Source organism: Clavelina lepadiformis, chromosome 3 (genome assembly GCF_947623445.1).
Source record: "Clavelina lepadiformis chromosome 3, kaClaLepa1.1, whole genome shotgun sequence".
Lineage (NCBI taxonomy): Eukaryota > Metazoa > Chordata > Ascidiacea > Aplousobranchia > Clavelinidae > Clavelina > Clavelina lepadiformis.
Genome location: NC_135242.1, coordinates 21,048,280 through 21,075,464, shown reverse-complemented (window position 1 = coordinate 21,075,464; position 27,185 = coordinate 21,048,280). Strand labels below are relative to the sequence as shown.

General features: G+C 35.3%; 1 protein-coding gene across 5 annotated transcripts; it reads right to left on the bottom strand.

The window, feature by feature from the left end:
• LOC143450528 (rho-associated protein kinase 2-like) lies at positions 1 to 25,565 on the bottom strand. 5 transcript variants are annotated; one of them, XM_076951108.1, is made up of 35 exons: positions 20,036 to 25,565; positions 19,786 to 19,867; positions 19,518 to 19,678; positions 17,610 to 17,687; positions 16,706 to 16,881; positions 16,463 to 16,547; positions 15,715 to 15,828; positions 15,390 to 15,559; positions 15,089 to 15,180; positions 14,790 to 14,949; positions 14,556 to 14,583; positions 14,463 to 14,495; positions 14,273 to 14,364; positions 13,958 to 14,117; positions 13,660 to 13,845; positions 13,349 to 13,505; positions 12,536 to 12,642; positions 10,634 to 10,781; positions 10,245 to 10,405; positions 9,998 to 10,120; positions 9,565 to 9,696; positions 9,215 to 9,318; positions 8,772 to 8,958; positions 6,869 to 6,962; positions 6,548 to 6,708; positions 6,155 to 6,283; positions 5,859 to 6,012; positions 5,428 to 5,593; positions 5,119 to 5,197; positions 4,695 to 4,911; positions 4,462 to 4,521; positions 4,140 to 4,275; positions 3,917 to 4,018; positions 2,305 to 2,809; positions 1 to 1,766 (listed from the first exon to the last, which is right to left on the bottom strand). In XM_076951108.1, the coding sequence occupies exons 1-34, from the start codon at positions 20,129 to 20,131 to the stop codon at positions 2,317 to 2,319; spliced, it is 4,623 nt and encodes a 1,540-aa protein (XP_076807223.1). In that variant the 5' UTR covers positions 20,132 to 25,565; the 3' UTR covers positions 1 to 1,766; positions 2,305 to 2,316. The 5 variants fall into 5 exon arrangements, with proteins under 5 accessions (XP_076807223.1, XP_076807225.1, XP_076807224.1 ...); XM_076951110.1 differs by having other exon boundaries at positions 3,917 to 3,991; XM_076951109.1 differs by lacking the exon at positions 8,772 to 8,958 and adding an exon at positions 8,286 to 8,451.
• Positions 25,566 to 27,185: the final 1,620 nt, after the last annotated feature.

The window sequence follows — 27,185 nt, the reverse complement described above, 5'->3', positions numbered from 1 at the left end:
TCTGGCGGCAAAATTTTTATTCGTAGGTTTCTTAAATATCACAATCATCAGCGGCTAAGTAGGGGAGGGTTGAAACGACCACACAACAAGGAATAATAACAAGCTAAAACGGCCAAAAAGGGGAAAGCGAAATCGGTGCTTGATGAAAACAACAAAACAATAATAGTATAATAATCAGGCGAAAAATCAATCTGCGTATAGTGACGGCCCCTTCCCTAATCAATACACAACATACGTAAAACAGCAGTAGTAATACAAAGTGTATAATATGGTAATGTTCTAAATGCAAAGGCGAATACGCATTAAACTCAACAATGGGGCAGCATACATTCATCTTATGACTCTAAATCAAGACATAAAGGCTTTGGTCGATCGGTCAAACTGCATTTTTAAGGCTGATAGTGTGGTATAAAAATGCTTATGTTTAATCATGAGGTCTTTAAAATGACTCAAATGCGGTCTTCGCAACAGTTTGGCGGAATGTCACGTTTTCTATTATGTTGTACTAAGGGCGCTACACATAGTATCATGCGATTGCAAAAAGATCCAGATATCAAAACACTACAAAGTAACCAATTATGATGCGTCGCGTCAAATTTCGCAAATAAAACATATTGTATAAAATTATGCTGTCCTGGAAAAATGACCAAATTCAGTGTTGAAAGTTAAGCGAGATTTAGTCTCACCAGACTATTTCCTTTATTAATAATAGAAGATTAAATAAATTTTCACACCAAAAATAAATACCCTTGCGTCTTATCAGATGCTGAAAGGCTACAAAAAAAATTACAAAACACCAAGAATTTAATGTGAACAACTCCGATCGACAATAGTGCATTTTCAATTTTCTGTTGCGTCGAAAGTTACCGAGGTCGATCGAAACAGTTTGATCCAACAAGTGCCAGTACAAATATTATCACGTGTGACTTAGCATTGAAAAAAACGGCGCCTTTTTTCGTTCACTGACGCGCATACCAGAACAAACGCATGTTGTGTTGGTACTTGGCTCATTCGTAAAGACGACGATGTCGGTGACGAAATAAAGCTATTTCAAAATATGGAACACATAACAGAAAAAAATTTAACGAAGCCCGCGTTGAGGAACGAAGTGTCTATTGTACTACGGCGACATGACAGGGCAATCGCACTGATTTTTTCACCCTTAAAATGGCGGCAAGATACTGTATAGTAAAACACCTTTAACAAGAGAACATGTTTCCGGATGCGCGGGCGCCATTGAACTGCGCGCCTAGTGAAGACACCACTAGAACAGCAGGCGTCATATTAGAATTAAACACGTAAACGCGCCGCAAAGTGCAAGAATGAAACTTAAAACATCGGGGGCCAAAATACATTGGTACAATTTGAAAGGCACTTACAGGCAAGTTACAACGTGCAGATGTGATAAGGCGCTATGTTAAGGTATTCTTTTCTACGCTGGAGACACTACCTAGAAAGTGTCGGTAGCGCTGCTACGATAAAACGCACCCCTATACTCGTTCAAAGGCGATTGAAAAATAAATTCAGACAAAAAATGTCTCAACGCTGCCGCATGTCTTCCTGAGTACAATAGGTCATAGACTACACGGTGCGTGGCAATGTTTCACAGAATTAGCAGCAACATATGTATTTTCAAGGGGCGCATTGTGGGTTGGAATCGACGATTGAATTGACTGCTGTACATGCGACTTTGTTAGATGCTGGAAGTTCCATCGTAGTATGTCTTCAGGAATCGAATGTAACATGCTTTGCTGGCGTACTGTTAACTGAAAACAAAAATAAAATTAAGTGAACGTAAACCACAATAATTACAGCTTGTTTACTTAGTAAGTTGAAATAGGGTCTTCTAGGGTTTCTGTATATGTTAGCATTAAATTATTTGATAAAACTGCTTAACGTAAATAAAAATTTCCTGGAAAAACCCACTGTTCCATTTTCCTCTGTCTTTATTGAACTGCCGAAAACTTAATTACTTGGAATTAAAGTTGCAAAAGTGTTACAGTTTTCTGTTAAACAAGCCGATAAAGCTTTGAAAGTGTAATTTAGATTACTTAATTTTGGATAAAATTTGCTACACTCAGAATGCTTTATATATTAAATGTGAAAAGCAGCAAATCTGGATGGAAATTCGACTTCTGTCAATTACCATGATGAAAGAAATCAGAATGAATGACCAGAATCACAGTAACAAAAGCTGCTCAAAAAAGTTGTGAGTAAATAAATGATGGCATTGTAAGAATTCAAGATCTTATGTTATTGCAATAATCATCAGGACAGCTGCATTTTACTTTCCCTAACTCTCACCAAGAAGGTGGTTCAAGACTTGTGAGATTTTCCAGTTTCATCCTTTGATACATGAACAGGACGACCGCTGTCGGATCTCCGCAAAAGGGAGAACCCTTTACGGGAGGAGCTGTGTGAAAATGAGCCACCGCTTCCATTGTTGGGATTCACTGAGAGTCTTGAAGATTTTTTGTCGGACTTTTTGGAACTTTTATCTTTCGACTTGTGTGGAAATGACGGTGATGCATGATGTTGTTTTGTAGAGGACGTGCGATGTTTGCCGTACTCAGGATTAGCACATTCCGAAGAACTCCTCCTTAAACGAGATTTGTGGCTCGGAGAAAGCGATGCAAAGTTTATCTTTTCCATAGAAGCGGCGGGAGATGGTCCAGGAGCCAGGTAATCCATGTGCTCGGAGGTGTCGATAGCAATGGAGTTTCTCATGGAAGTGGAGGGTGTGGAAGATCTGGAGGACATGCCCTCCGCTCCGTCGCAGCTGCTCGTGGTGCTGTGAGAAGGACTGGCGCTGCGGGGAGTAGAACCGACATGAACAACCAAATCGAGGCTTTCTACATTCTCTTTCACTCCGAACAAAAAGTGATATAAAAGTGCGATCGTTAAATTCGAGCCATGCAGAACAAAATCAGGTCAGCGCGTAAACAAAATGAGCTTATTTTCACTCAGCTGTGTTAAGAACTGAAAATCAAAGAAAATCTAAACATAATTTCAAACCAAGAAAAGTCACGAACGGAATTTGCCCCACTTTGTTCTAAGCAACCTTACTTTCAGAGGTAAAGCCATATAAAACAACGACCTACACATCTTTCGCTACTTAACTCAATACTGCATTGCAGTTAACACATTCACTTCTCAAACCAAAAAATTCGTTTTTTAGCAATGGCATTATTGGCCAAGACCCTTTTTTACAAAAGATTACCATCCACTGACATTTGAACATAAAGAAACAACAAACTGGTCAAACGACATGCAAAGAAAACAAAAGTACTACAGACTAGGTCGGAACTTATGAAACAGACAAACTGAAACAGTTCTGCTTAAAATTGAGAAACTGTTAAAACCTTTAGTTAATTTTCTTGTCCATTTTCCCAGTTTATAGGCTTTGCAAGACATAAACCCATGGTCAAAAAAGTTTGGCCATTTCGTTTTAAGCTCGTTTTAGTCAAAAAAATGTCCTTTGGGTGTTCTTGCACACATTCCTCAAAAACACTCTCGTGATTGCACAAAATCAAAGATGCAAATCAGTATAAAACAAAACTTCATGACAGTGATTTCTCTTGCACTTCAAAAAAAAAACTGGTGAAGGGACTTCCAAGTAGCTCATTTTACCAATTGACTACATATGTACAGTGGCATATGAAAGGTCAAAGGTGGTTCTTTGATGGAAATAAAAGCAAATATTAATGACTATCAAAATGACAGGTGTAGAACGTAACGTATGGAACATCCAATTATGTAATGAATGTTTTAGCAATGTTGTAGTAGTTTCGCTCTTAAAAAGAGTATTTTTGGTTTAGGCAGTGATATTGCCTTGTCTAACCTAGTCAGTTACCAAATAATTTACTATTGTTGCGGTGAAGGGTTTATAACATTTGATTGCCTGAATGCTGATTACCTTTTGTCTATTGCCGGTTTCTGTAGTCTGTCTGATGGTCCTTTGCTGCTTGATTTTCTTGAGGCAGGGTTATACCTAACAGACGAAACCCGCGGTGAATTTCTAGTAAATTTAAAGTAATAAGATGACGGCCGATTTTTCAATGCAACATCTCCACGTCAACAGACAAGTAATTGGAAGCATTAATTTGATGGTACGATTCGATTCACATCTGAGCTGTTACCTTCCACCGAATGTATCTATAGGCTGGGGAGGCACTTTGGGGATTTTCTTCAAGAGCTGGTTGACCCATTTCTTTTGATCATCCGAGGAGGTGGCACGAAGAAGAAGCTCTTTTGCGGCGTTTAACTCAAAATTGACTAAAAAAGAATATTGCATAACAAAAGGGCTTCTAACGCTAAAAATATCTTTGCCAGGTAATGAAAAATATATTCAGTACAACGTGATGAGTGTGCATGTGACATTGTTGAAACAAGCACAAAGTTCAGCCAACTAGGCATCTAGCGTCTAAAGCAAAAAAGATGTCAACATGAAAATGCAAATACCTCTACATGGAACGATACCACCAGATTCAAGATGCTCTTTGTGGTATTTTGCCCTGCAACCTGTTGAGTAGAAAAAATGGCAAATTAGAAAAAATGTACACCCTGATAGTCATAAAAACGTGACTTTTACAAAATAACTGAATAAAGCTTGCTATGTCACATAAATATATGAGCCTTAACATCAAACAGTAATGACAACAAATCAAGTTCAAACTCGGCAGATGAATACTCACGTTGGCATTCAATAGCCATTGGAGGTCTAATTACGTTCCAAAGGGCCTTGGTACAGGCTTCACAGTTGGTGGGAAGGTGGTAGACTATTTGTATGAAAGAATGACCTTTGTGGATTATCTCGTCTGAATGTTTGCTGTGGTCTTGAATCTCCTGCAACGCTGGACTGGGTGTTGGTTCCATGTCTCGCCTTGCTTCGCCCTCGTTGGCATACAGTAACTAAAATGGCGTCATTCATTCATTCATTTCATGTGTTCACTTATTATTTGTGTATCAAATTCAATATTCTTTGAATTACTTGCAAGAAAGAATATACAGAAAAACTGTTATTTGGTTATAGTATTAAACTGTTTATAATTTAACAAGAATATTTGGATTAATTAAAAACAGCACAGATGATTTCAGTAACTACGGTGGTCAATCAACCTGAAAAATTGTAGGTATTTCTTGAGGCTTTGCTCGTATGGCTTCAGCCTGAGTAACTGGACGAACGTGAAACAATTTCCTGCACAATAAAGTGGATTATTAAACAAACTTTCCAATGGAAATTGTTGTAAATAGCAAACCTAAACATTCAAAATTAACCAGGGGAGTTTTTTTTATTCCTTTTGTTTAGAAAAATAAACCTTGACTTATATAAAAGCTTGTTTTTACAAATGTGAGAAAATAAGATTCCTTGTGCGAAGCTGTTCCTAAGCACTGAAAAGAAAGTTAGTAAAAGAAAAGTAGACTTACTCCAAATCGATAACCATCGATGGAGTGGAGCCTTCTTTGTCCATTTCGGAGTTATAAAAGAGGATTTTCTTTCTACTAACGACTACAAATTGCCGCTTCCAGTAACCATGCCTCTTTATATTGGTCTTGTTTGGAATGGAAAGCCATCCTTTTAAAGTCTGGTCAGCTGAAAGACAAATACAAATTACCTAAAAGTTGTATGACAAGCACATGGCATATTTGATGGAAAACTGATGAGTTTCGGTTTACATGTGTTACATTTTTAACAAAGCATGTTGATTTTAAAGTTTGCAATAAATACGTTGCTATAGTACATTTAAATCATATTTGTTATATACAGGTAAGCACTGACAGTTTACATTTGGATGGCGTTACAACTGATGCTCAGCACAACAAAACTTAATAGATGCATTCAGTTGTGGTCTATTTACCATGTGTGTTATCATCTCCTTCGCTATACAAGCTGACCGAATCTATCGAAGATGGTGTGGATTGTAGACGATTTCTTAGCATTTCTATGTCTGCATCCTTGCTATCGACTGTCATTTGAAGTTCCATGCATTTCGCATTTTCCTCCGCCAAAGCCTAAGATGGAAGAAAGCGTCATGATATGCTTTAAAGTTAATCTTTAATCTGGATTTGTCATCTTGGCACATGCGATGGTTACTGCTGCCAGGTGTAGAAACACTGTTTTTATAAAAGTGACCCTGGCCTCTTTATTACTCACTGCTTGCACAGCATCCAAGTCCTGTTGGAATTTGAAGGTGATGGCGCCCAGTTTTTCCTTCTCTTGCTGCAGCTCTTGTTGCAAGCGACGACATTCTTTTTCTTTTTTGCGCAGCGCATCGGCTGAAACCTAGTGCAATAGAGTATTATGAAGAATTGAAGAGTATCACCAAGTATTATGAAGATTTACTAAAACAGGATCATTTTTAACAAACTGACGTCAAAAACAATTCATTTCTCCAACAGTTGCCAAATTAATATTTAACACAATAAAAAAGTAATTCAATTGTCAGCAACTGATAACATATGAAGAAAATAAAATCTCTCTATGTTATGAAACTGTTTTGCATAGAAAACTTTAAAAAGGGATAATCTATTTTGGAATAAAACATACAGTTTTCTTTTTGTTGTCTTTGTTCATGTCCTTGCGGTTCATCACTTCTGCCAGCTTGTTGACAGCTTGCATCTTGAGCATTTTTTCGTTCTTAATCTGCTTATCGAAGTTTGCTTTCAAAGAGGCAGCCTCAGACTTGGTCTTTCTCAGTTCTTCTAATTCTGAAACAAAATCATATTGTCAATTACTACTCTAACCGAGCATACTAATATCTCTACCCAAGTCTGTAATGGCACTGGCCTAGCTAAAATCATCCTTATGATAAAATCTGTGGGAGTTTTTAAAAATATTGTATACTGCATTAGAATAACCTTGACATACCGTTATTCGCAGATTGCAGTTTTTCTTGAAGTGCTTGCATTTCCTGGTTGGTTTGTTCACGTTGTCTGTCAGATGTTCCAATTTTCTCTTCAAGCTATAAATGTGATAACAATTTTCAGTTAAATTTTATATTTGGACAAAATCAAATGATTACGTGAATACATTTTGCTACAGGAACAAGTTTTTAAATTTCCAAAAGGCAATTAGAATTGGGATAGTGTTAAAGTTACACTCTTTTAAGTGGGGATGAGCTAGCTAGGCCTAAATTCATAAAAATCTGGCAGGATTTCGCCTTTTTCTAAAATCCAACCTTTACTGGATTCAGAAAAGCTGCCAGACTTGCCTAATGTACCAGAAATTCTTAGAAAATATTGATCTGACAAAATATTTTCGGTCAGCCAGCCCATCCCTACTCTGAAATTGCCAAAAGCTGAAGTCCAACGCTACTGGACCCAATTACCAGTTTTTTGTGCATTAATAATCATGCCAGATAAATATTATCTACACAATTTGGTTAGTTTTGAGTAAAAAGCAACAGTTTTGCTGCTAATATAAAATAAATTAGCTACGCGGTACAAATTATTATGTGAAATACTACACTCCATGTCATGAAAGGCCAAGTATAAATGTCCAGGCTAATATCACAGTACTGCAACATCAACAGATATTTGTTTTAAATTTGGAGTCCAAGTAAAGAAATGGTGTAATGAAATAAATAGAGTTTGATTTTGGGAAACATTTGAATTGAAATAAAGAAAAATTTTGCCATAAAATATCAGATGAACATTATACATGAATCAGGGATATTACAATCAACCACATTTACGTCTGTGGATATATGCAGTACTGCAAATGAAGACAGGCAATGGTTTGATGTGAAGCAGTGGAACATGCAGAAATGTGAAATAATCATGCATGATATGAAGTTATTCATATGACAAGAATTCATGCGTTGTTGCCAAATGCATACATTTTTCATGCTGCAATTAAAGGTTTTTGAAAATACAAGCACCAATCAATTACTTACAATTACACCAGAAAAATACAAAGCAGCTACAACAATTTCTCAGCTTAAAGCTACTACATGTTAAGTAATACATTGGTAACATGAAACGTACAATCGACGCTATCGTTTTTAGTCAACATATCATTAGTTTTTGCAGCAATAATACTAATGTTATTTAATGAAAGCAACAGCACTACACTAGCAATTAATCTCTGACCAGCTCGCATACATTTTCTGCAAAATTTTGGGTTACAGTATTTCTGCTAAAGCTTTACACAGCTCATTTTTCCGTGCTTAGTTAGTTAGAAATTTAGCGATACTCAGACATAGTTAATCTACCAGTCACAACCAGATAATGATTGCAAGCAAAATTACAGTCAAGTTTGTTCGGCGTGATAACTCTACACTCACGGCTGCAATCTGGTCGTCTTTCTCAGATATTCTCTGTCGATTTGTGCTTTCCATTTCGACTTTAGCAAGCTGAAGGTGAACAATTTCGCGTTCGTAATGTGAACGCCACTGCTCAAGAATCGAATTGGTGTCTTGTACCATTTGGAGTTGGGTCACCGCCGTGTCCCTGTTGAGTGTCAGTCAAAAAAAAAAAATTGTCAAGCAAACAAAAACACAAGCACTGTTTTATAGCCCGCATTCAAGCACAGGACAGATACCTTGAAAGCAGGCTTTGAAACCAAAATTGAACATGCAACTAAACCACACAAATGCAAAAACATATGCAGTGACACGAACACCTGAAAAAATGAACTTGACAACCAAAATGTGATCAAAGGTTCATGAAAAAAACACAAAAGCTCCACAAAAAAGACTGTCATGTGTGTATGTTTTTCTGGGTGCGACACGGCCTGGGACATGAAATGTAGATTGGTTTGTTTCACTCACGGATGCAATTTCTTCTCTGAAAGACTCTTCATGGCCTACGTCGGACTCTCGTATCTCACGTAGCTCTAATTCCATTTGCATACGATGCTTGCCGGCATCAACGAGATCTTCTTCGATTGCTCTCCTCGCAACCTGTGCTTGCTCAGCCTTGTCAAGGGCGACTGACAGCTCAGCTTGCATTGCTAGCCTGTTTTTGATTAGTGCTGTCTTGTAAGTGTTTTTGTTGGTAGCGCAGATTTTGTGGTAGCTGCCTATTATGTGTGACTGGTTGGTCGTTAACATCGTCATTAAGATGTAACTCGTCAATATATGTTCTACTTAAAGTGCAGAAAAAAATCCTTTTATGCAAAGAGAAAGACGACGGCTCTATAGCAAGGTTGTACTTGTACAGCGATAAAAAATTTTAAGAGCATGAATGGCCCGCACAAGAGTGATAAAAATACCTTTCATCTCTCAGCATGTTCATGTTGTTCTTGTATTCCTCTTCTCTCTTCTCGTGATCTTCAATCTCCTCTTTAAGCTCGCGAACCTGGGTCTTGTACAGTGTCTGTGTTTAAAAAAAGTCCAATTAAGGAAAGAAGATGCTATCGACTTAAATAAAAGTTTCAGTTTTTGAAACCATAACTAAAAATTATTTAACTCATATCAAACACAATTATTTTAGTTGAAATCAGGCCACAACGATTTACAGACTATTTTCTGAGCTAGGGAATCAACTTCATAAGATGAGGTTAATTTTCAAAATTACACTTAAAAATACTGTTTCAGATTAAGGAAAATTTTATCCACTCACAGAGAAGTATTGCTCTGCCTCCAATTGGTCCTGAATCTCGCGCATCTGACCGTCAATGTTCTGTCTCTCTTTCTTCATCCTCTGCAACTTCCGTTCGAGTTCCTGTTTATCTTCTCTCAGTTGTGAGGCGTCCTGTAGAAAATCTGGTCAATTATTAACAAGCTCTGCAAATGGTTTCTCATCTACAATTTAATAAACAAAAATTCAAAGATTTTTGAATTATTCAATGCATATGTTTAATTGTTCACGGTTCTTTATGAGCCAAGAAAATTTAGTATTTGTCGAATAGTTGATTGCATGAGAAAGAAGACTTCATAGTAATTACATATTACTACAGTAGTTACACTGCACTTGATTAATTGATAAATTTTTTAAAATTTAACCCCGGCACTGAAGGAAAATTACAAGTCTTAATAAAGCTCAAAGACAAGACCTTATTAAATTGGTTTTCTGATGTCTTCAGGGCAGTCAGTTCGGTTTTTATTGTCTTCAACTCCGACTGGAACTGTTGCTTTTGTTGAGTTTCTTGGTTCTTGGCACTTGTCAGCTCTTGTACCTGATACAACAAGAGTTTTATCTTGTGTTTGTCTCACAATCTTTGCTTTCGTGAAAATAAGCGTATTGCCTCGTCAAACAAAAAATTCTTAAAGTTTCATTAAAATTTCTTTCACAGATTTCACCTCTTGTTCAGCTCTTTCTTTCAAGCTAGCGTTCTGTTTTTGACCCTTCTTTGCTTCTTGTAAGTCATACTCAAGCAACGTAACTTTCTTCTTCAAATCCGTTGTATCCTTTTCTAAACTGAGTCGAGTCTGTTTTTCAGTCGACAGTTGTCGCTCCAAGGCTAAAATGACAATTTTATGTCACTAAGTTGAAAATACAAATACAGATATGTTTCCAAACAATTTATAACAATACATAACTCATGAAAGTTATGTATGGAAAGGTTTAAAGCGAAAATGAAGTCAATGTATCGTTAGTAAGGCTGATATCATGATGACTGTGATGACTTTACACATGTTAACTAATTACGCTTGTTTGCAAGTTGGGAATGATGCAAACAATTTCATACCTCTCATTTCCTCTGTCTTGGTTCCCTGAATAGATGCGTATTTCCTATTCCTTATGTCAAGCTGGGCAATAGTTGATTTGTGCTCTGCAGTTTCTTTATCCAAGCTCTGCTGCAGAGTCTTCATCTCAAACTCCATTGTAGTCTTGACCTACATAACATGAAGCAAGTTTGAATTAAAACTACAGGATATAATTGCAGAATATGCATGGTTTGAAAGGAAATGCATGAAACGTACGCATTAGGATGTTTCATTTTTTAACATTTTAGAATTTAAAAAACCTTGCGGTCTCCCTAGGCGGTATTTTGGGCACAATGAAAAAACTTAAACATTTTTTGATTTATGACATCATTTTGAGGTTGCACCCCTTATTGAAGTTTCAGTGGGGGTGCATTTTTCTAATTTGGCGGTATCTTGGTAACCGACTGAGCTAGAGCTGCGATCAAGGTGTCAAAAGATGTGGAATGGCTGACTTCCTATAACCACTCAATACATTTTAACTGCATTTTTGCTCTAGAAAAAAAGGTATTTGAGAAAAACCAAAATTTTGACATCTTTTGCCAACAAGTCAACATGTCAGATCAACTATTAACTACTTGAGTAAACTACTGATGGAAATATTTAAAAATAAAAGAATAAAAACGTTTGTGATGCAACAACAATTGTTCACTAGTATGAAAAAACAAGGCGATTATTTTAAATGTAATTTAAAAGTTTAATAATACCAAGTATACTGGGATGCTCAAGTGGTAGTCATACTGGGTGGTTAGTGCTTTAGCCTTACTGTTGGTTTGAAGATGGCGCTTACCAGATCAGCTTTATCCAGTGCTTTTATTAAATATGAAAAGCTTGCTGGCAATGTTTTGCCTACCAACATGGATGTTTTGAGTCATTATTACTTTGAAAGTCCGCGCTTAAGTGAAACAAATCCAAAGATTATCCGGAAAGCACCAGCTTTCAATGATGTTAAAGAGAAAGTAGTCCAAGATGTTGCTGATCTTTGGCAAGCATCCCCACAGTAAGCTTAATAAGGATTGAGACCAAGCTAAAAGAACTGATTAAGAAGTTTAGTCTTACACGAAAAAGAGCAAAAAAGATAAAAAAAATAAGACATTTTTGATGAAGATTGGGTTAACAAATTTACTTGACATTGCAAGTGTAAGTGTAGTATTGAGGAAAATCCATCACTGAAAAATAAAAACTTTGCTAGCAGTTGTGTTTTTGAAGACTGGATACCTTCAAAAGAGATAGATTTTCTCAAAGATCAGCGAACCACAAGAAAAATGATCATGTCCTCAGTAGATCAGACTCATTTAACCAGTGTTTTAAAAAGATGCAGCCATAAGAGAAAAATATTACCTTAAGCAGTCTACTGAAAATTGCACAATTGTATTTACACAAACTGCTGTAATTTTAAGTTTATTTTAGATATATGTTGGTATAGGTTACATATAAATTCTTTTGCTTTTCATGGCGAAGGCCAATTTAAAAGTTTACAATCATCACCAAGCAAAATAAAGGTCAGGTTGAGAACTACATGGTGATTTGCGCACAAAATATATGGCAAAGCCATTCTCCATCTTTTGACACCTTGATTATGGCCCTAGCTCAATTGGTTACGAAGATATCGCCAATTTAGGAAAATGCACCCCAACCGAAACTTCAGCAAGGGGGTGCAACCTCATAATGACGTCAGAAATCAAAAAATGTTTAGATTCTTTCATGGTGCCCAAAATACCGCCTAGGAAGACCCCAAGGTTTTTTAAATTCCAAAATGGTGAAAAAATGGAACATCCTAGTACGCATACACAAACAAAATAAAATATTTTAACGTTATTAAGACAAACGATTTATTTGCAAAACCTGCAATGCTTTTTCAATTATTATGTTAGCAAAAAACTCACCCTTTCCAAATTGGAAAGTTTATCTTGAGCCAGCTTTCGTTCCTTGTCAACTTTCGAATTTTGATTTTTCAACCTCTCTGTTTCCTGTTGCAGACTTTTGACGTGATCTACGAGCACAAAATTATTTAAAACTCCATTTTAGAGAGGAAATTTCTGCATAACAATTGTGGCAAGCCAGTCACAAAACGTTTACAAATATTGGTGTCAAAACTGACAACAACTAAATTTGCCAAATGTATACTAAAAAACATAAAAATTTCCAATATTTCACGAGTAGATTGTACAACAAATCCTTCGAGAGACTCGTAGAATTGTCTAAACTTGTTGTATTTTCAGTAGAACGAAAACACAATTATAAAATGTAAATACCAATATGAATTTTCTTGGTACCGATGAGGTTAATTTTTACAAACACAGTCACAGCATCGAAAATGGATAGAAATTACAATGCAAAAAGCAAACAAACAAATATAAGACAAATTGGATCCTTAACAGCTTTAGGAACATGTATTTACTGTATTTAACATGGATTTACTTACTATTTACCGTGATTGCACAGTTAGTTAACTCTTGGAGTTACAAAATACTGTTGACAAATACTAATAAAAATTGATGATAATTGATAATATCCATAAATGCTGACATCGATTAATACCATCAACTCACCAATATTCTAGGCTCTAAAAGTCAGCTATAAATTAGGAACAATATTCTACATCCAGGCTTAAACAGTGCTTAATGAATGAAGTAAATCTAATAAAACAACTCTAAAAAGCAAAATGAGTTGAAATGAAACTTGAGTAAAGCAATCACCTTGAAGATCCGTGGCTCTGTTTTCTCCCTGTGTCTTTTCCTGCTCCAGGAGGGTATCCAGCCTCATCTTGGCACGATCTAAAGTCTTCACTTTGTCCTGGGCGGCAGAAAGTTGTTCCCTGATGTCACTGTTGTTTATTTCAAGATCTGTTGCATTCTAAAAAAAAAGATTCATACTCACCGAACGTCTGAGTTGCACTTTCAAAAAAATATCAGAAAAATTTATAAGCAATACAAATCATTTTCAACTAAGAAATCAAATGAAATAAATGCAGGGTTAATTTATAGCTTTATGAGTAGAGAATATTTACCTTTTTAAGATCTTGCTGAGCCTTTCGAAGCTTGGCTACGAGTTCTGATTCAGTCTTAAGCTTCCGCTGCAGATCATCTATTCTTTGTTGTTCTGATCTGGCACTTGCTTCTGCTTTTTTCCTTTCTGCTTTTTGCGACCTTGCATCATCGAGTTGTCGTGACAACGATGATATCTCAATTTCAAGCTGAAATTTGAGTGTAAATTTAATTCAGGGTAAGTTAGAAATACTTTATCCCCTTTACTGCTGGAAATAGCAAATATTACCAAATTGAAAAGTTTTTCGTGTAAAAAATAACCTTTTTTCTTTTTTCCATTTCCATGTCTGCTTTTCGTTGGATTTCCTGTTGTTTGTGTTGAAGCAGAGCGTTGTCACGTTCCAGCTGCCTCAGTTCACTTTCTTTTGCCTTTCTGCTCTCACGATCTGACTCCATGTCCTTTGATGCCGATTCAAGTTTACTGTTGCACAAATTACAGTTGTTCAATGTCTAACGAACAAATGATTGCACTTGATGCTTCCATATCCAGTAACTCCACGCATACACCAAAACTTCATTAACACAAGTTAATTATTCCAATTACAGGAAGATACATGCCTTCGATGTCCAACTTACTTGTATCTGGATTGGAGTTCCTCTTTCACCTTAACTTCTTGTTTCAACTGGTTTTCAATCTTGTTAAGCTTTGTCTTGAGCTTTTCATTGTCCTGAAAAAGATTCATGTTGAACTCATGTAATATAGTACAGGGCAAGCGTTGACACAAACAAAACATTAAACTGAGATAGACAACAAATTACTGCAGACCTCGTTTGATGTGATGTTCCCCCCACTTCTCTCCTGCAAAATAAATATCGTTACCAACAGAAATTTTGAATAACAACACTAATAGTTACATACCCCATTAACCAACGATGGACTGTTGTACCTAAAAATAAGTAACTGGTTGTGATACACATTTCAGAAAAACAAACAAGATTGGTAACAATTTAGTGAAAATTTTCCAAAAATTCTTCATTATAATAATAATGTGAAAAAGACAAAGTTTTGTTACTGATATTTTTAGATTAAAGATCTTTGAATTTAGATACATCACACAGTGTACAGAAAAACAGCAATAGTTTAAAAGCGTACAGAGAATCATGTGAAAACGTAAATCCAATGAAAGGAAGGTGATTTCCCGCAAATGCTTTCGGAGTTGGGAATTGTTCAGTGTCCGTCTTTTCCTCTTCGATGTCATCAAAGTTTCTGGTGTCAGTGTCTCCCGTCAACTCTGGTACTACTGGAGCCACAGCTGTCAATTTTAATGTCACGTTACATTGAGTCCGAAAAATTAGATTTAGAGATGACAAACGATAAATAATTTGAGCTTCTGACACTTTTTAGTACAATTGGCTTGTTATGATAAAATAAAATGACAAAACTGCACTTACTGTCTCGCAGGGTATCAAAATTCCATTGTTCATTTTTAAAAAATCTCTGGCGCTTGATCTCATCAACCCCATTGTTTCCTAACCTGTCTTTCCTGTAGCGACAACAAAATAAAACAGTTTTGGCATAAAAAGAACAGTAGGTCTAATTCAGTTATCATTTCAAAATAAAATACAAGAGTTCCAATACAACCAGGGTATATTTACAAGATTTCACAATATAGAAATATTTCTAAGCTAATCTGAGGTAAATTTAACGGCATTCTTCTGTCAAGAACAATGGCAATTAACAAAGTAACGCTACCGGTCAGTTAAGAAGCCGCAAATCAGTTGTTTTGCATTGTTTGACATTTCAACGTCATCAGGAAATTGAAGAGAATTTTTGTGGTCCATAATCTTTCCATACGTCCCGACAAGAGAATCAGCGTAAAACGGAGTATCACCGACTAACATCTCATATAAGAATACTCCAACCTAATAAAACAGTTATTCAAAATGCACCATAAACAATTGCGATATATTTAGAGTTTATTGCTAATAAAAACTCTATCGATAGGTTTGGAAGTGGTCTAAAAAGAAGTATATGGTCCCAATGAAGGTGACATCGACACAACTGTATCGTAACTCACCGACCACCAGTCGCACTCTCGTCCGTAATAACCATCTCCACCTTGCGATTTTAAAACTTCGGGAGAAATATAATCTGGAGTTCCGACTGCTGTGTCTGACCTAACCATGCCATGCTGCAATGAAGAAATTATCTTGTTAATTAAAACAACAACACAATGTGTCGACTGTTTGCTTGCTATTCAGACCAGTGCTGTAGCGCTTACAAGTTACAATTGTTATTTACAGAGTACATGCATTACCCAGCTATAAAGGCACATACAAATGTTCTATAAAAAGTTTATGATTCTGGTCAAGCATGATGGAGGAGCTTGCAATAAAATTTAGCATACAGTGCAAAAAGACTGATTGCTAAATGAAAAGCTAACATTAGCAATTTAGCATACATTTCAATACAATGTGTTTAAAATTATGTTATTTGAACATGTAAAACAATGGATTTAAAGTCAGTTTAGGCCCATTTTGAAGCATTTCAAGAGTTCCAACAAAAATGTATAACTCATAGTGAAAGGTGGCCTTTTAAAACAAACTTAAGAAAGCATCATTTTACTGTGTTTTTATGTATGTGGACGAGTTAATAGCAAACAAAACTATTCAATATTTAATATAAATAGATTCTGGGATAGTTTTGATAATGGCATTATATAAAATCACACAAACTGTAGAATAAAACTGTATTATTAAGATCTATATAACATGGTTAGAATAATTTCAAGAATAAAATCAAGAAATAGAAGCTAATTATATTACCTCGTCCATCTTCATACAGGTCCCAAAATCTGCCAGTTTAAGGTGACCATTTCTGTCCAACAACATATTGTCTGGTTTCACATCTCTGTGGAAACAAAGCAATAGAATAAAAGGAAAAATATACCAAGAAGTGCCCACAGAACAACTACAACATCAAAAACAAATGTTATATTGAATACAAAGTTTGTCTGAAAATATAAACAAATTATGCTTCAAGTATGCAATTAGCTTGTTCATGCGTGCCTGTGAATATAGCCCATTGAATGTATCGCTTCCAATGCCAGTACAACTTCAGCTGTATAAAATCGAGCCCAACGTTCTGGTACATCGTAGTTGGACATTAGGTTCACTAGATCACCACCAGGCATAAATTCCATCACCATGTATAAGTTTCTGTCATCTTGGAATGAATGTTCTAACTGTATGCAGAAATTAACATAAAAACATTAATATAATGCAAAGCTGATAAATGTGTAACATGAAATCACAAAAATCTTTGCAAACTTTTCCAAAAAAACTAACACATCAAATTTATCCTGAAACAGACAATGAGTGTGAAGCTTGACTGCTAAGTGTGCTGTATCATATCATGTAGCATGCACTTGTACTGTACACAGGGGGAACTTCATTATCACTGGTCTAGTGACAGTCTGTCTTATCAGACCATACACAAAGCAAACTTGCAACAGGAAATCCCATTAAAACAATAAAGTTATGAGCAGTTTCGACTAGGAAAAGTCTGTCATTAACCAAATGCTACTGTAGGTCAAATGTAAACATTTTAAACAAAGCTGGGATGACCAAACCAAACATACTTCCCGTAATTTCATTTAGAGCATACATATATCATGCGTTAAGGGTACTATGACTCATTCTTGAAAATATCCATTAGGTCATTTTAAGTCATGGAGGCCCACACAACGCAATTGACAATAATAAGAATTGTGTATACTATAGTAGATTAAGCTTCAATGCAGTATTGCTTGTGGATACTTATCACAAATAAATTCTTTTGATATCATCATACAGTACAGTAGCTATCATGTTATGACAGATGCAAAACATGCTACTGTGTTTAGGCTTATGGTTTATACTGTGTATATATATATATATATATATATATATATATATATATGACATTACTTACTCTCACAACCCATTGAGAATTTGCCAGTGCCATGATATCTCGTTCTTCCCAAAAGAAGGCAGATTCTGAACGCTTAATCTGTGGAATAAATTGTTAGGTTATTTTGTTAACTCTCCATACAATTGCTCTATAATTGAAGTCAATAAAAGTCATTCAGACTGAAAAAAATGTCACCAGCACAACAATGGTTGTGTACCTGGTCTTCTAGTAAATATATAAAATTGCTCAGAACTTGGGCTTCAAGTTCGATACAACGCCCACAGAATCTAAAATGAGCTTATAAAGATTTTGTAGAAGAACAATTTCAGTTTGGACACACTGCATGTAAATTTGTCAATGTATATTCTGTATTTGTTGAGTGTCTTGTTGAGTATAAGTTTGTATAAGTCAAAAAATATGGAATTATGGCAGGGTTTGCATCTACCTTAAAACACTGCTGTGTTTGTTCTGAATATGTAACATGATTTGAAAGCAAAAAATTTATTGGAAGTTCATAGTTCTAATTAAGTTTTACCATTCACAATATTTTTCCCGACTATTGTTTATTGTTTTCCCTCAGGGAGATGCTTTTGATACTACTTGTTACAAAATTATTTTATATTATATCATATCAATAATATACTACAAAGTGATAAACGATCTGCCTCAGATACAAATGCATAATTTCAAGAGTGGTGCTTTGGCAAATTTATCTGATTCTTTTAAATCTTAAAAAAAACTTAGCGAAATGTAATAAATTACATAATGTAAAAACTGTTCATAAGAAACCACTACTGCAGGGGTCGGCAACCTTTTGCTAGTCACGGGCCAAATGTCGAGTGTACAACTCTTTGGCAGGCCGGAATTTTCATTAACACTATAATTCACACTCACTTCAGTATATTACGCTACATTGCTGCAATCTCAATCACATCAATCACAAAAAGAGCAAAATATATGTATTCACACTTCAACAACACAGCATTAATGTGACAGTTGATGCTGCTTGCTTTGTGAAAGTTTTTCAACATCTGGTGACAAGTCAGATGAAGCAAGAACCAGAACATTTTCTAAATGGGCGTCGGAAATGCGTGATCTTAGCTTGCTCTTCGTGAATTTCATTGTTGAAAACATTTGTTCACATGTGTACGTGCTACCAAACATCGATGCCATTTCTTTTGCATTGTTGGTCAAGCTGGGATAAAGACCACTTTCAAGAAGGTACTTTTTGTAAAAGTCAAGCAGCGACTTTGTATGAAATTTTGCCTTCAATTCGTCACTGCATTGCATTTCAATAAGGTCCATTTGAAATTTTTCGGGAATGGTATTGGCGTCCACATCAAACGGAGTACTGAATAGCCTGAATTTAGTTTGTAGAGAACGAATGTCGCATCTCTCTTTGTATCTATAACGACTAGTCTAGTCTACTCTACAGACAATCTCGTACTTAGTACGAGATACTAGTCTACCGCCTTCTCACCAGTTTTATGGCGTAACAATAGACTAGTACGATGTACTTATGGCGTAACAATACCACAATTTTTCAAGCAGTACTAACACTGCAGTTTGAAACTCAATAAGAAACGGCGGGCCGTATTCTTGTAATAACTAATTAACATGTCTCGGGCCGGACGATTTCGCATGCCGGGCCGCAGGTTGCCGAACCTTGCACTACTGGGATACATCAGAATCAATGTTTCCAATTGGTAATATATCAATCTTTATGAATTTCCATGTTTACGAAATTTAATAAAAAATTCCAAGCAATGCATTATTATCGGCCTTGGTTTTTAACGAAGTGTCATTCTCAATTTTAATCTGAGGAAAACCACAGCTGTGGAGTTATTCATCAATAAAATATGAATTGAAAGATAATTGTTTACTGAAGGCAACTAGGAAATCTGTAGAATATTCTAAGCCTAATCTTACCATTTCAAGCTTACTGAGAAGCTTCATCGCGTAAACTTTTTTGGTTGGTTTATGCCTGACCAGTTGAACCTCGCCGAATGCTCCCCTTCCAATAACCTTCACCACGTCAAAATCAGTAGCCTTCATTCGTTTGTCACGAACTTTTTTGGTTACCGTTGAATCTGCATAATAAGAAGTCGGGATTTAATACCTGAAAATATTATATATACTTGCTTCAAGATGTTTTTGCTAATAAAGAGTTTTGTTTAGAACTAAAAAAAGTACATACATCTGTTAAGAAAACTTTCAACATTTTTATTTCGTCGAAGCGCCGGTGTATCCAAATCAGTTACCAAAGCACTGATCCCATCCTATAAGAGTGAAATACAATGCATTCCATATAAAGTGTCAAACAACAAATACAAAACTCATCACAGCTGCAAGCTTTTGAAATGAATTTTTATAATTGAATTAAAAAGTTAAACAAAATGTGGAAAAGTATAATTACTGCATCTACAAAGATATAAAATGTTACGAACCAGCAATGCATCGGCACTGATTCTGGAACCATTGCTGAGGACCATGTTGGCAACCTCTCTCTTGCGACTTTCATATTTCTGGATTTCAGCATCCATTAGAGTGGTTTGTTATATTTCCGAAATTGTTACTGATGTGTGGAGCAATAAGTATCCTTTAAGTTAATTCCAGTTTGGTGGAAATCCTATTCGTCATCATATATAACCCAATAATGACAAGATCTTGACTGCCCAGAGTCAATCCTTATCACTAGACATGCACACTAATCATATATATATTGTGCAACAAATGCCACTGCTCTTGTGTGAATCAACTTAATTTCCCTGAATGGAAAAGAAATATATCACATTTTACTACAAGCTATTGGGCACAAATCTTGCTAAAAACAATGTATTAAGTTATGTATTGACATCCAGTATTAGAATAGGACGGCATATCAATAGGTTCCAAATGGCACCAATCAACTTTTCCATGTACTTTGTTACTGTTTATACACATAACACATGTTTGCCAACAAAGCAATATGTCTTCATTTGAGAACAGCATGCCTCCTATATTCGCAAGCCAGTACACACATCAACAAGTGAAGTTGGCAAGTTAATATGAAGTCAAAACTAAAATGTTTACAATGTAGATATCTAGCCACATCAAAATGTTTAATACGTTACAAGTAAGAATAAGATCAAAACTACACCAAGCAATGTTAACTAAAAAACATTTTTTATGTGCCTTAACCTACTCTTCCACAACTCACACAAAAATGACAACATTTATAGATGGTAACTTTCTGCAGATCTTGCTGGAAATGCCTCATCACTAATGATGTTAAACAATAACAGGCACATATTGTAACTGTTACATACCGGTACACATATATGCTTACGCAATGTCATTACACCAGTCGTACCACTTGTATACTCCATTGTAACACAATATTTTACAAACTAGCCAGAAAATAGTCATTCATAGAAAGTCAAGCTAAAGTTTGATTAAAAGCATTCAAAAAATGACTGGGAACTCGGCAGTAAACCCAGACTACTGTACAACAACCAAAAACCAATACATACGATGGCAGTACGCTTGTTTATTATCCCTCAAAGGAAACTTCAATGAGGCAGCCTGACATAATTCAAAGTAATTAATAATGCTGATTCTGCAAACAATGCAATACATGTCTTCACATGTATAAGAATTTTCAAGGTACAATAGCGACATGTAAAAGCACAAGATACAAAGTCTGGTGCATCACTATTTATAAAAACTCTATTTGAACACTACACGAAAATGCAGACTAGTCCAGGTTTTTGTAAGTGTTGGGTATACACACTATTTGTCCACTAAACATCTCTCTACAAATCATTACCATTTTTATGCAACAGTGATGTTCAATCAATAGTTTATGGACCAGACTGAGTTTAAAGTCACTGCTATTGTTGTGAAGTGAACATTACACTTATACTTAGTATTCAAATACAACAAGGTCAAATACATTTGAGTACATGTAAGACACTAAAATATAAAAACAAGTTTGGTGGAATGTCACTTTTATTGAATGTGAAAGGTTCAATGAAAGAAAAATGAATTATTTTTAGCCTGCTAACCTGTTCAGTTTAAATTAAAAAACAGATATAGAAAAGGAAGTAGACCGAAGTTTGAGAAATTCTAAAATAATAAACATTATGTGACAATGCCGCTTCAAATTCCAAAACATTTTGGACTTCCCCACATAAACTAAACCATGTCTTTAAAGTTTTCTCAAATGTGCATGGTATTTGACAATAAATATTGGAAATGATGTACAGACATTATATTAATTAAAGACATTATATTTAAATCATTTGTTAACATTAATCGTAAATTTTAAATATAAATTGGCATTGAGCCATCCTAATTTTGTGAAAAATTATAACATAGCTTTCATGGTGAACATGACAAATATGTAAACTGGATTTGTTTGATGATAATAATTTGTATTTACTAGCAAAAATTCATGAAGTGACTATTAATTATCAATGAAAAGGTTTAGTTCAATTATTTGCTACTTGTCCGAGCGCTTGTTGCAAAAAATATAAAGGTCATAGGAAAAGTGAAACAGGGCACTATGTGTATACAAGGACGATAGCTTAATACAAAGGGTAAAATTCAGGCTGATCAATGACTGGGGCAGTGACACAGAACTGTGGTGGTCAGCATCACTGTGATATTACAATTGTTTTTTCTTTGCACCTGAAGGTACAATATTGTGTCCTTCTCTGGCCACAGAAACAGGAATCTGGTCTCCAACATGTAGTTTCTTCTGGTGTTTTCTACTATCCGTTCGCATACAATCAGTCAACGCATTATTCGCCTACCAATTTACAATATCCTTGACTTAAGCTTTTTCAGTACCTTCAGACATGTCTTTTATGCTTTCCTGTTTTCATTTAATCACTTGGGAAAAGGCTAGTTTTTCAAGGTGTTACTCCTTGTACTGGTGCATTGTTACGCTATTAAAATAAGTTTGCTGAATATGTATATATTTCATGTTATTGTATTACTATTGGGATTTTGCGGTTATGATAACTTGCAATCGTTATATTGGGGATGTGCCTAAGCTATATTGAAAAAAAATTGGATTTATGAGAATACGACTAATAGCTTTTATTAATCGTGCAAATCCAAATCTGCTGACTTTTCTCAATTCGCTTGATCACACTACCTGCCAAGCTACATAATCATGCATTAACTTTGTAACAATGCTGTTGTTGAAAAAAATCACATCTGCTTTTCGTTTATATAAATTAACTAAACTTTATTGCAACCACCTAACTGTCCTAATCCTTATACAAGCAATAACTTCAACGTTTTGTTGTTGATCTCTTACTTTTTGCAAAATATAACATTTGTGAGAACAACAAAAATTGTCAACATTCGACAATCCATGAGTAATATTTGAATTTGTAATCGATTCCGCACATCTTTGCATGATATTTAACATATAGCATGTTTGAAGCTTTCAGGGCTTTGTCACCTTTCCCATACTTTAATTGTGTGTGAGTATTTCTTTCATTTGTGCTATAACAACGATTAGCACAATAGTTTCACTCACTATTTTTTGGTCTTATTTTTCATCATTAATTATGTAATTAATGGCAAAAAATAAAAATAAATCTTTTGCTTTAATAAATTGCACGTATTTAATGCAACCTTTTCAAGTCCTTAGTTTAATTGAGCAGTTGACTTAACACAAGCCTGCAAGGTGACAGTTTTTAGCTTTCATTTACCTGGGTAACTTGATTTGCATCCCACCATTAGCTATCACAGAACACAGCACACAGGCCAGAAACACTGGATACAAAAATCCATTAAAAGACATATGTATAAAAGGCATTGCATGTTATGGTTTAAAGGAAGAATGAACTACAGATAACAGTATAGTGTATATATCCCTACACTCAAGAAACATAAAACTGCTGATCTCAATTTTCTCTCAGCAGCGTACTCCAGATTGACATCTCTCACACTTGCACACCTGATTCCAGGACTGAACAGTGAGAAGACTACCACTTATTTAACTCTCTTTAAAGGCATTCTTAATGTGAAAAGGTGCATGGATAAATGGCTTTCGCAGTTTTGCAAGCCATGATTGTGTCTTGGCATATCTGAAATTCTACAATATAACTCATACTTGTAATGTAAACTGCAAAGAGGAAAGTTTAAAATGACTGAATGATAATTAGAATGTTGAATAAAAACTTTGCTTTACAGACCTGTTATAGTACATAAGCTTTAAAGTATGAAAACTCAGTGGTCTACAAACCTATTTAGTCCATTTATATATTAGCTAAAAATAACAATGTCAATGCCAAGACTGTCAAGTTTGATTTACGCCGAAAAGAGTTCAACTGGCGTTGAAAAATAGTGAAAACCTATTTACTTTGCAGTTTGTTGTATTTATTAATAGACGAAAACATAACATTTTGCAATAAGTTCATTAGTCTACATACATACTAGAAGTTTTGACTTCAAGATTGAGGCAACATATGCTTTGACAATGTACGTTTTTGATGAGTTCAGAAACATTACACACAAACAATTTTTTAATATTAAAGATAATATCTGTAGTATGTTCTGCCAACTTAATTTCATCTGATCTTACACAGAAAAAACTTTTAACCAACACCTATGCAACTACCAAAGCTACCATCAATTAATTCGACAGTGTTAAGCTTGAATAATGTTATGTACAGAAAATTTTCAGGTATAATGTCTTATTACTTCCTAATTAATAGGCTTAGCTTATTTTGCATGCATTTCCCAGAATAGAAAGTGCAACTTAAATAGGTTAACATATCAAAAGTAAGCAAGCTGGTATTTACTTAACACCATAAACATGTAAATTAATGGCGGCGCTAAATTAATGGCATATATATGTATATGTATGATGTTCACAGAAAACATTGCATCATAGTTGATCATTTTTGCTATTAACTGTGAGGAGCGAAAATAAAAAGATAAAATACAATAAAAAGCACATGCTAACTTCAGAATTAACACACAGAAAAAAGTAGCAAGAGCTTAAAACATAGCCTACAATACGTTAATTAGCTTGACCAACTTGCCTTCAAAAATATTACATTTTTGACTAGTTACAGATATATAAGGGTGCCATGTTCCTGAGCAGCATCATCATCATCATTTATGACTGTGTATTTGTTATTGCAAGCCATTTGCAAGTGAGGCATGGGCATAGTTATTTATTCTGGATGGTCACCTTAATGTTAACTTCACAATGGTGCCATAATAACGGAAAGTTAACATTGTAACCAAACCCATCACTGATGCAAACTGCAAAGGTTATTATTTTTTGCTAAGCCAGATTGAAAAATTTGTTATTTTAGAGGAAGAAACTCTACATAAAAACAAGGTTAAAAAGGTATATAAAAGTAATCTAGTAGTGGGGAATTTAAAATCCTTTGTGCAATTCAAAAATCTTCCAATCTGGTTGCTAGCAAAATCCATCTAGCAGTGGTACCTGAGCTATTATCGTTACTGGTAACGGTTAGCTTGACATCTAGCAATCAATGTGAGAACATGCAAGCCTGGCCTATATTTAAGCTGACAAGGTCGGCTTTTCTGCAATTTTGTCAAGATCTTGGATAAGTGAAAAACCTTAGTCTGACAGTGTACCTCAAGCGTGCACTAATGCTGTCAAGTGTGATTTTTAATACTCTATCAAGTTCCTGTATAGCATCCTATAAAAACTGTGTTAAAACACATAATACATCATGCACAGATACATAAAACTGTGTCTATACTTCTCTAAAGTTCACTAGGTACCGGTAGGTTAGGCAAAAGAATTTGGGGTCTCTTTTATTTCTTTTAAAAGACCTTACTCACCAGTCAAACACAAACCATGATTCCTCAACCCTCATCGCTTCAGTTCCGATTTTTTCCGGTGAAATAGTGGCAACCAGCAGTAAACCGCCTTACATTAGATATAGCCTACACAACTTTTACTTAGCCTAGGCCTGGACTATGGAGAGCAGTCCATCCCAAATATTGCAAATTAACCATTTATGAAAAAAGGTGTAACATATGACGTCATAGTAAAATTCTTATTTTGTGGGCCGCGGCACTTCATTGCTCGATTTTAAACGTATTTTGTACAATTTTTAACAAAAGGTGATAAGGTTTACAAATTTTTATTACCAAAATTTTAACGTAACTAACCGGTTTAATTTTTGAATAATCAAAAGAATGTTGCAGTAAGTAATTTTTGATTATATGATTCTTTGGCAACTTCAAAGAAGAGAACTGCACAGGGCACGGACTGAAAAGGGTGTGAATCTGATTGGACGATAACCCGCAGCGGTAAAAAATCATGAGGATTTACAGCCAAAATTTAATTGTGATAAAGTGAAAAAAGACTTCGTCCTGAAAAGAAACTTGTACAAAAATAAAAGTTTGTAAAGTAAGTATGACAAATTTTGCTATAACGTAGTCAAATAAAATTAAAAATACTTGACTTATCGACCGAAGCCGAGTTTTAATTAGCAAAAATCGCATGGTGTAACACAATTTTCACAATAACTTTTTCATAGGCGCATTGAGAATCGTTGACGAATATTGGTCAAACACCAGGTCAAAGATTTCGGTTTTAATGGACTTTGCTGCTACTTCCCCTTCATAATTGTTTGCTGGTGGATTTGTTATTTTATCTTGCTATAATAGTTAGCATTTTGTTTTTATGTCTCCCAACAGGGTCACAGACAATGACGAAAAAAAAACAATACGATACAAATGGGACACTGTAAAATGCATCTTATGAAAATAAAATATGACTTTTTGTATCTCGGCATCAACTCGGCAGCCTACGTGGCGGGGTTGCTAAAACTAATGTTAAAAACAATGACCATAATGGAAAAAGACAGCCTACTGGAAAAGGTCGATGTTGGAATTGCACAATGACGGTAATCTTTGTGAAATTTCTTTAAAGCAATAAGCTCAACGTGGGAACAACATCAAAAATATTGAAATAAGATCACCAAGTGATGGAACAAGGTCAAGACCATATTTAGTTAAGTATGGAAAAAATATGAGGACTTATAATGCTTTGATGGATTTATTCGGGCCATTTTGAACTAATTTCGGTGATAATCATGTTACGGCAAAGTTCTTTTCTTGAAGTCCCTTTTGGTCTTTTCCAGTGTTGTATTGACTCGAGTCACGTTTTAAAACGACTTGACTCGAGTCATTGCTTGAAATGACTTGACTCAAGTCTCGGGAAAGTAACTTGACGCTACTCATTAAATCTTAGTTGTTAATTTATTAACCAACTGAATTACAAACATTTCATTTCTTTGCAAACGATTGGTTAAGTAAACACGATGCTGCAAGTGAAGAATTTTGCTTTCCGCGTTTGGAAAAACATCATTGCTAAGTTTAAAAAGCGTGCGAAGATTCTGCGCTGTCCGAGGTTGGTTATTTCAATATCACAGCCTAATTCATCAGAAACGTCTAGGTTCGTAAGGGAAATATCGAAGTCAGTTCTTCCCCCAAGTCCAGGAAACTGACTTCGACTGTACGTGTGTCGATGTCATGCACGTTACTTGTAAAACAAATAGACACAGATGCAACCACACTCGACAACAAACTTTGATTTCTTGCGCG

Coding starts and splice junctions, on each gene's coding strand:
- LOC143450528 (XM_076951108.1), bottom strand. CDS start 20,131: ATGGATGCTGAAATCCAGAAATATGAAAGTCGCAAGAGAGAGGTTGCC. Junction 10,782..12,535: donor AACTTTCCAATTTGGAAAGG/GTGAGTTTTTTG, acceptor CATGTTATGTAG/GTCAAGACTACAATGGAGTT. Junction 4,019..4,139: donor ATAGATACATTCGGTGGAAG/GTAACAGCTCAG, acceptor TAAATTTACTAG/AAATTCACCGCGGGTTTCGT.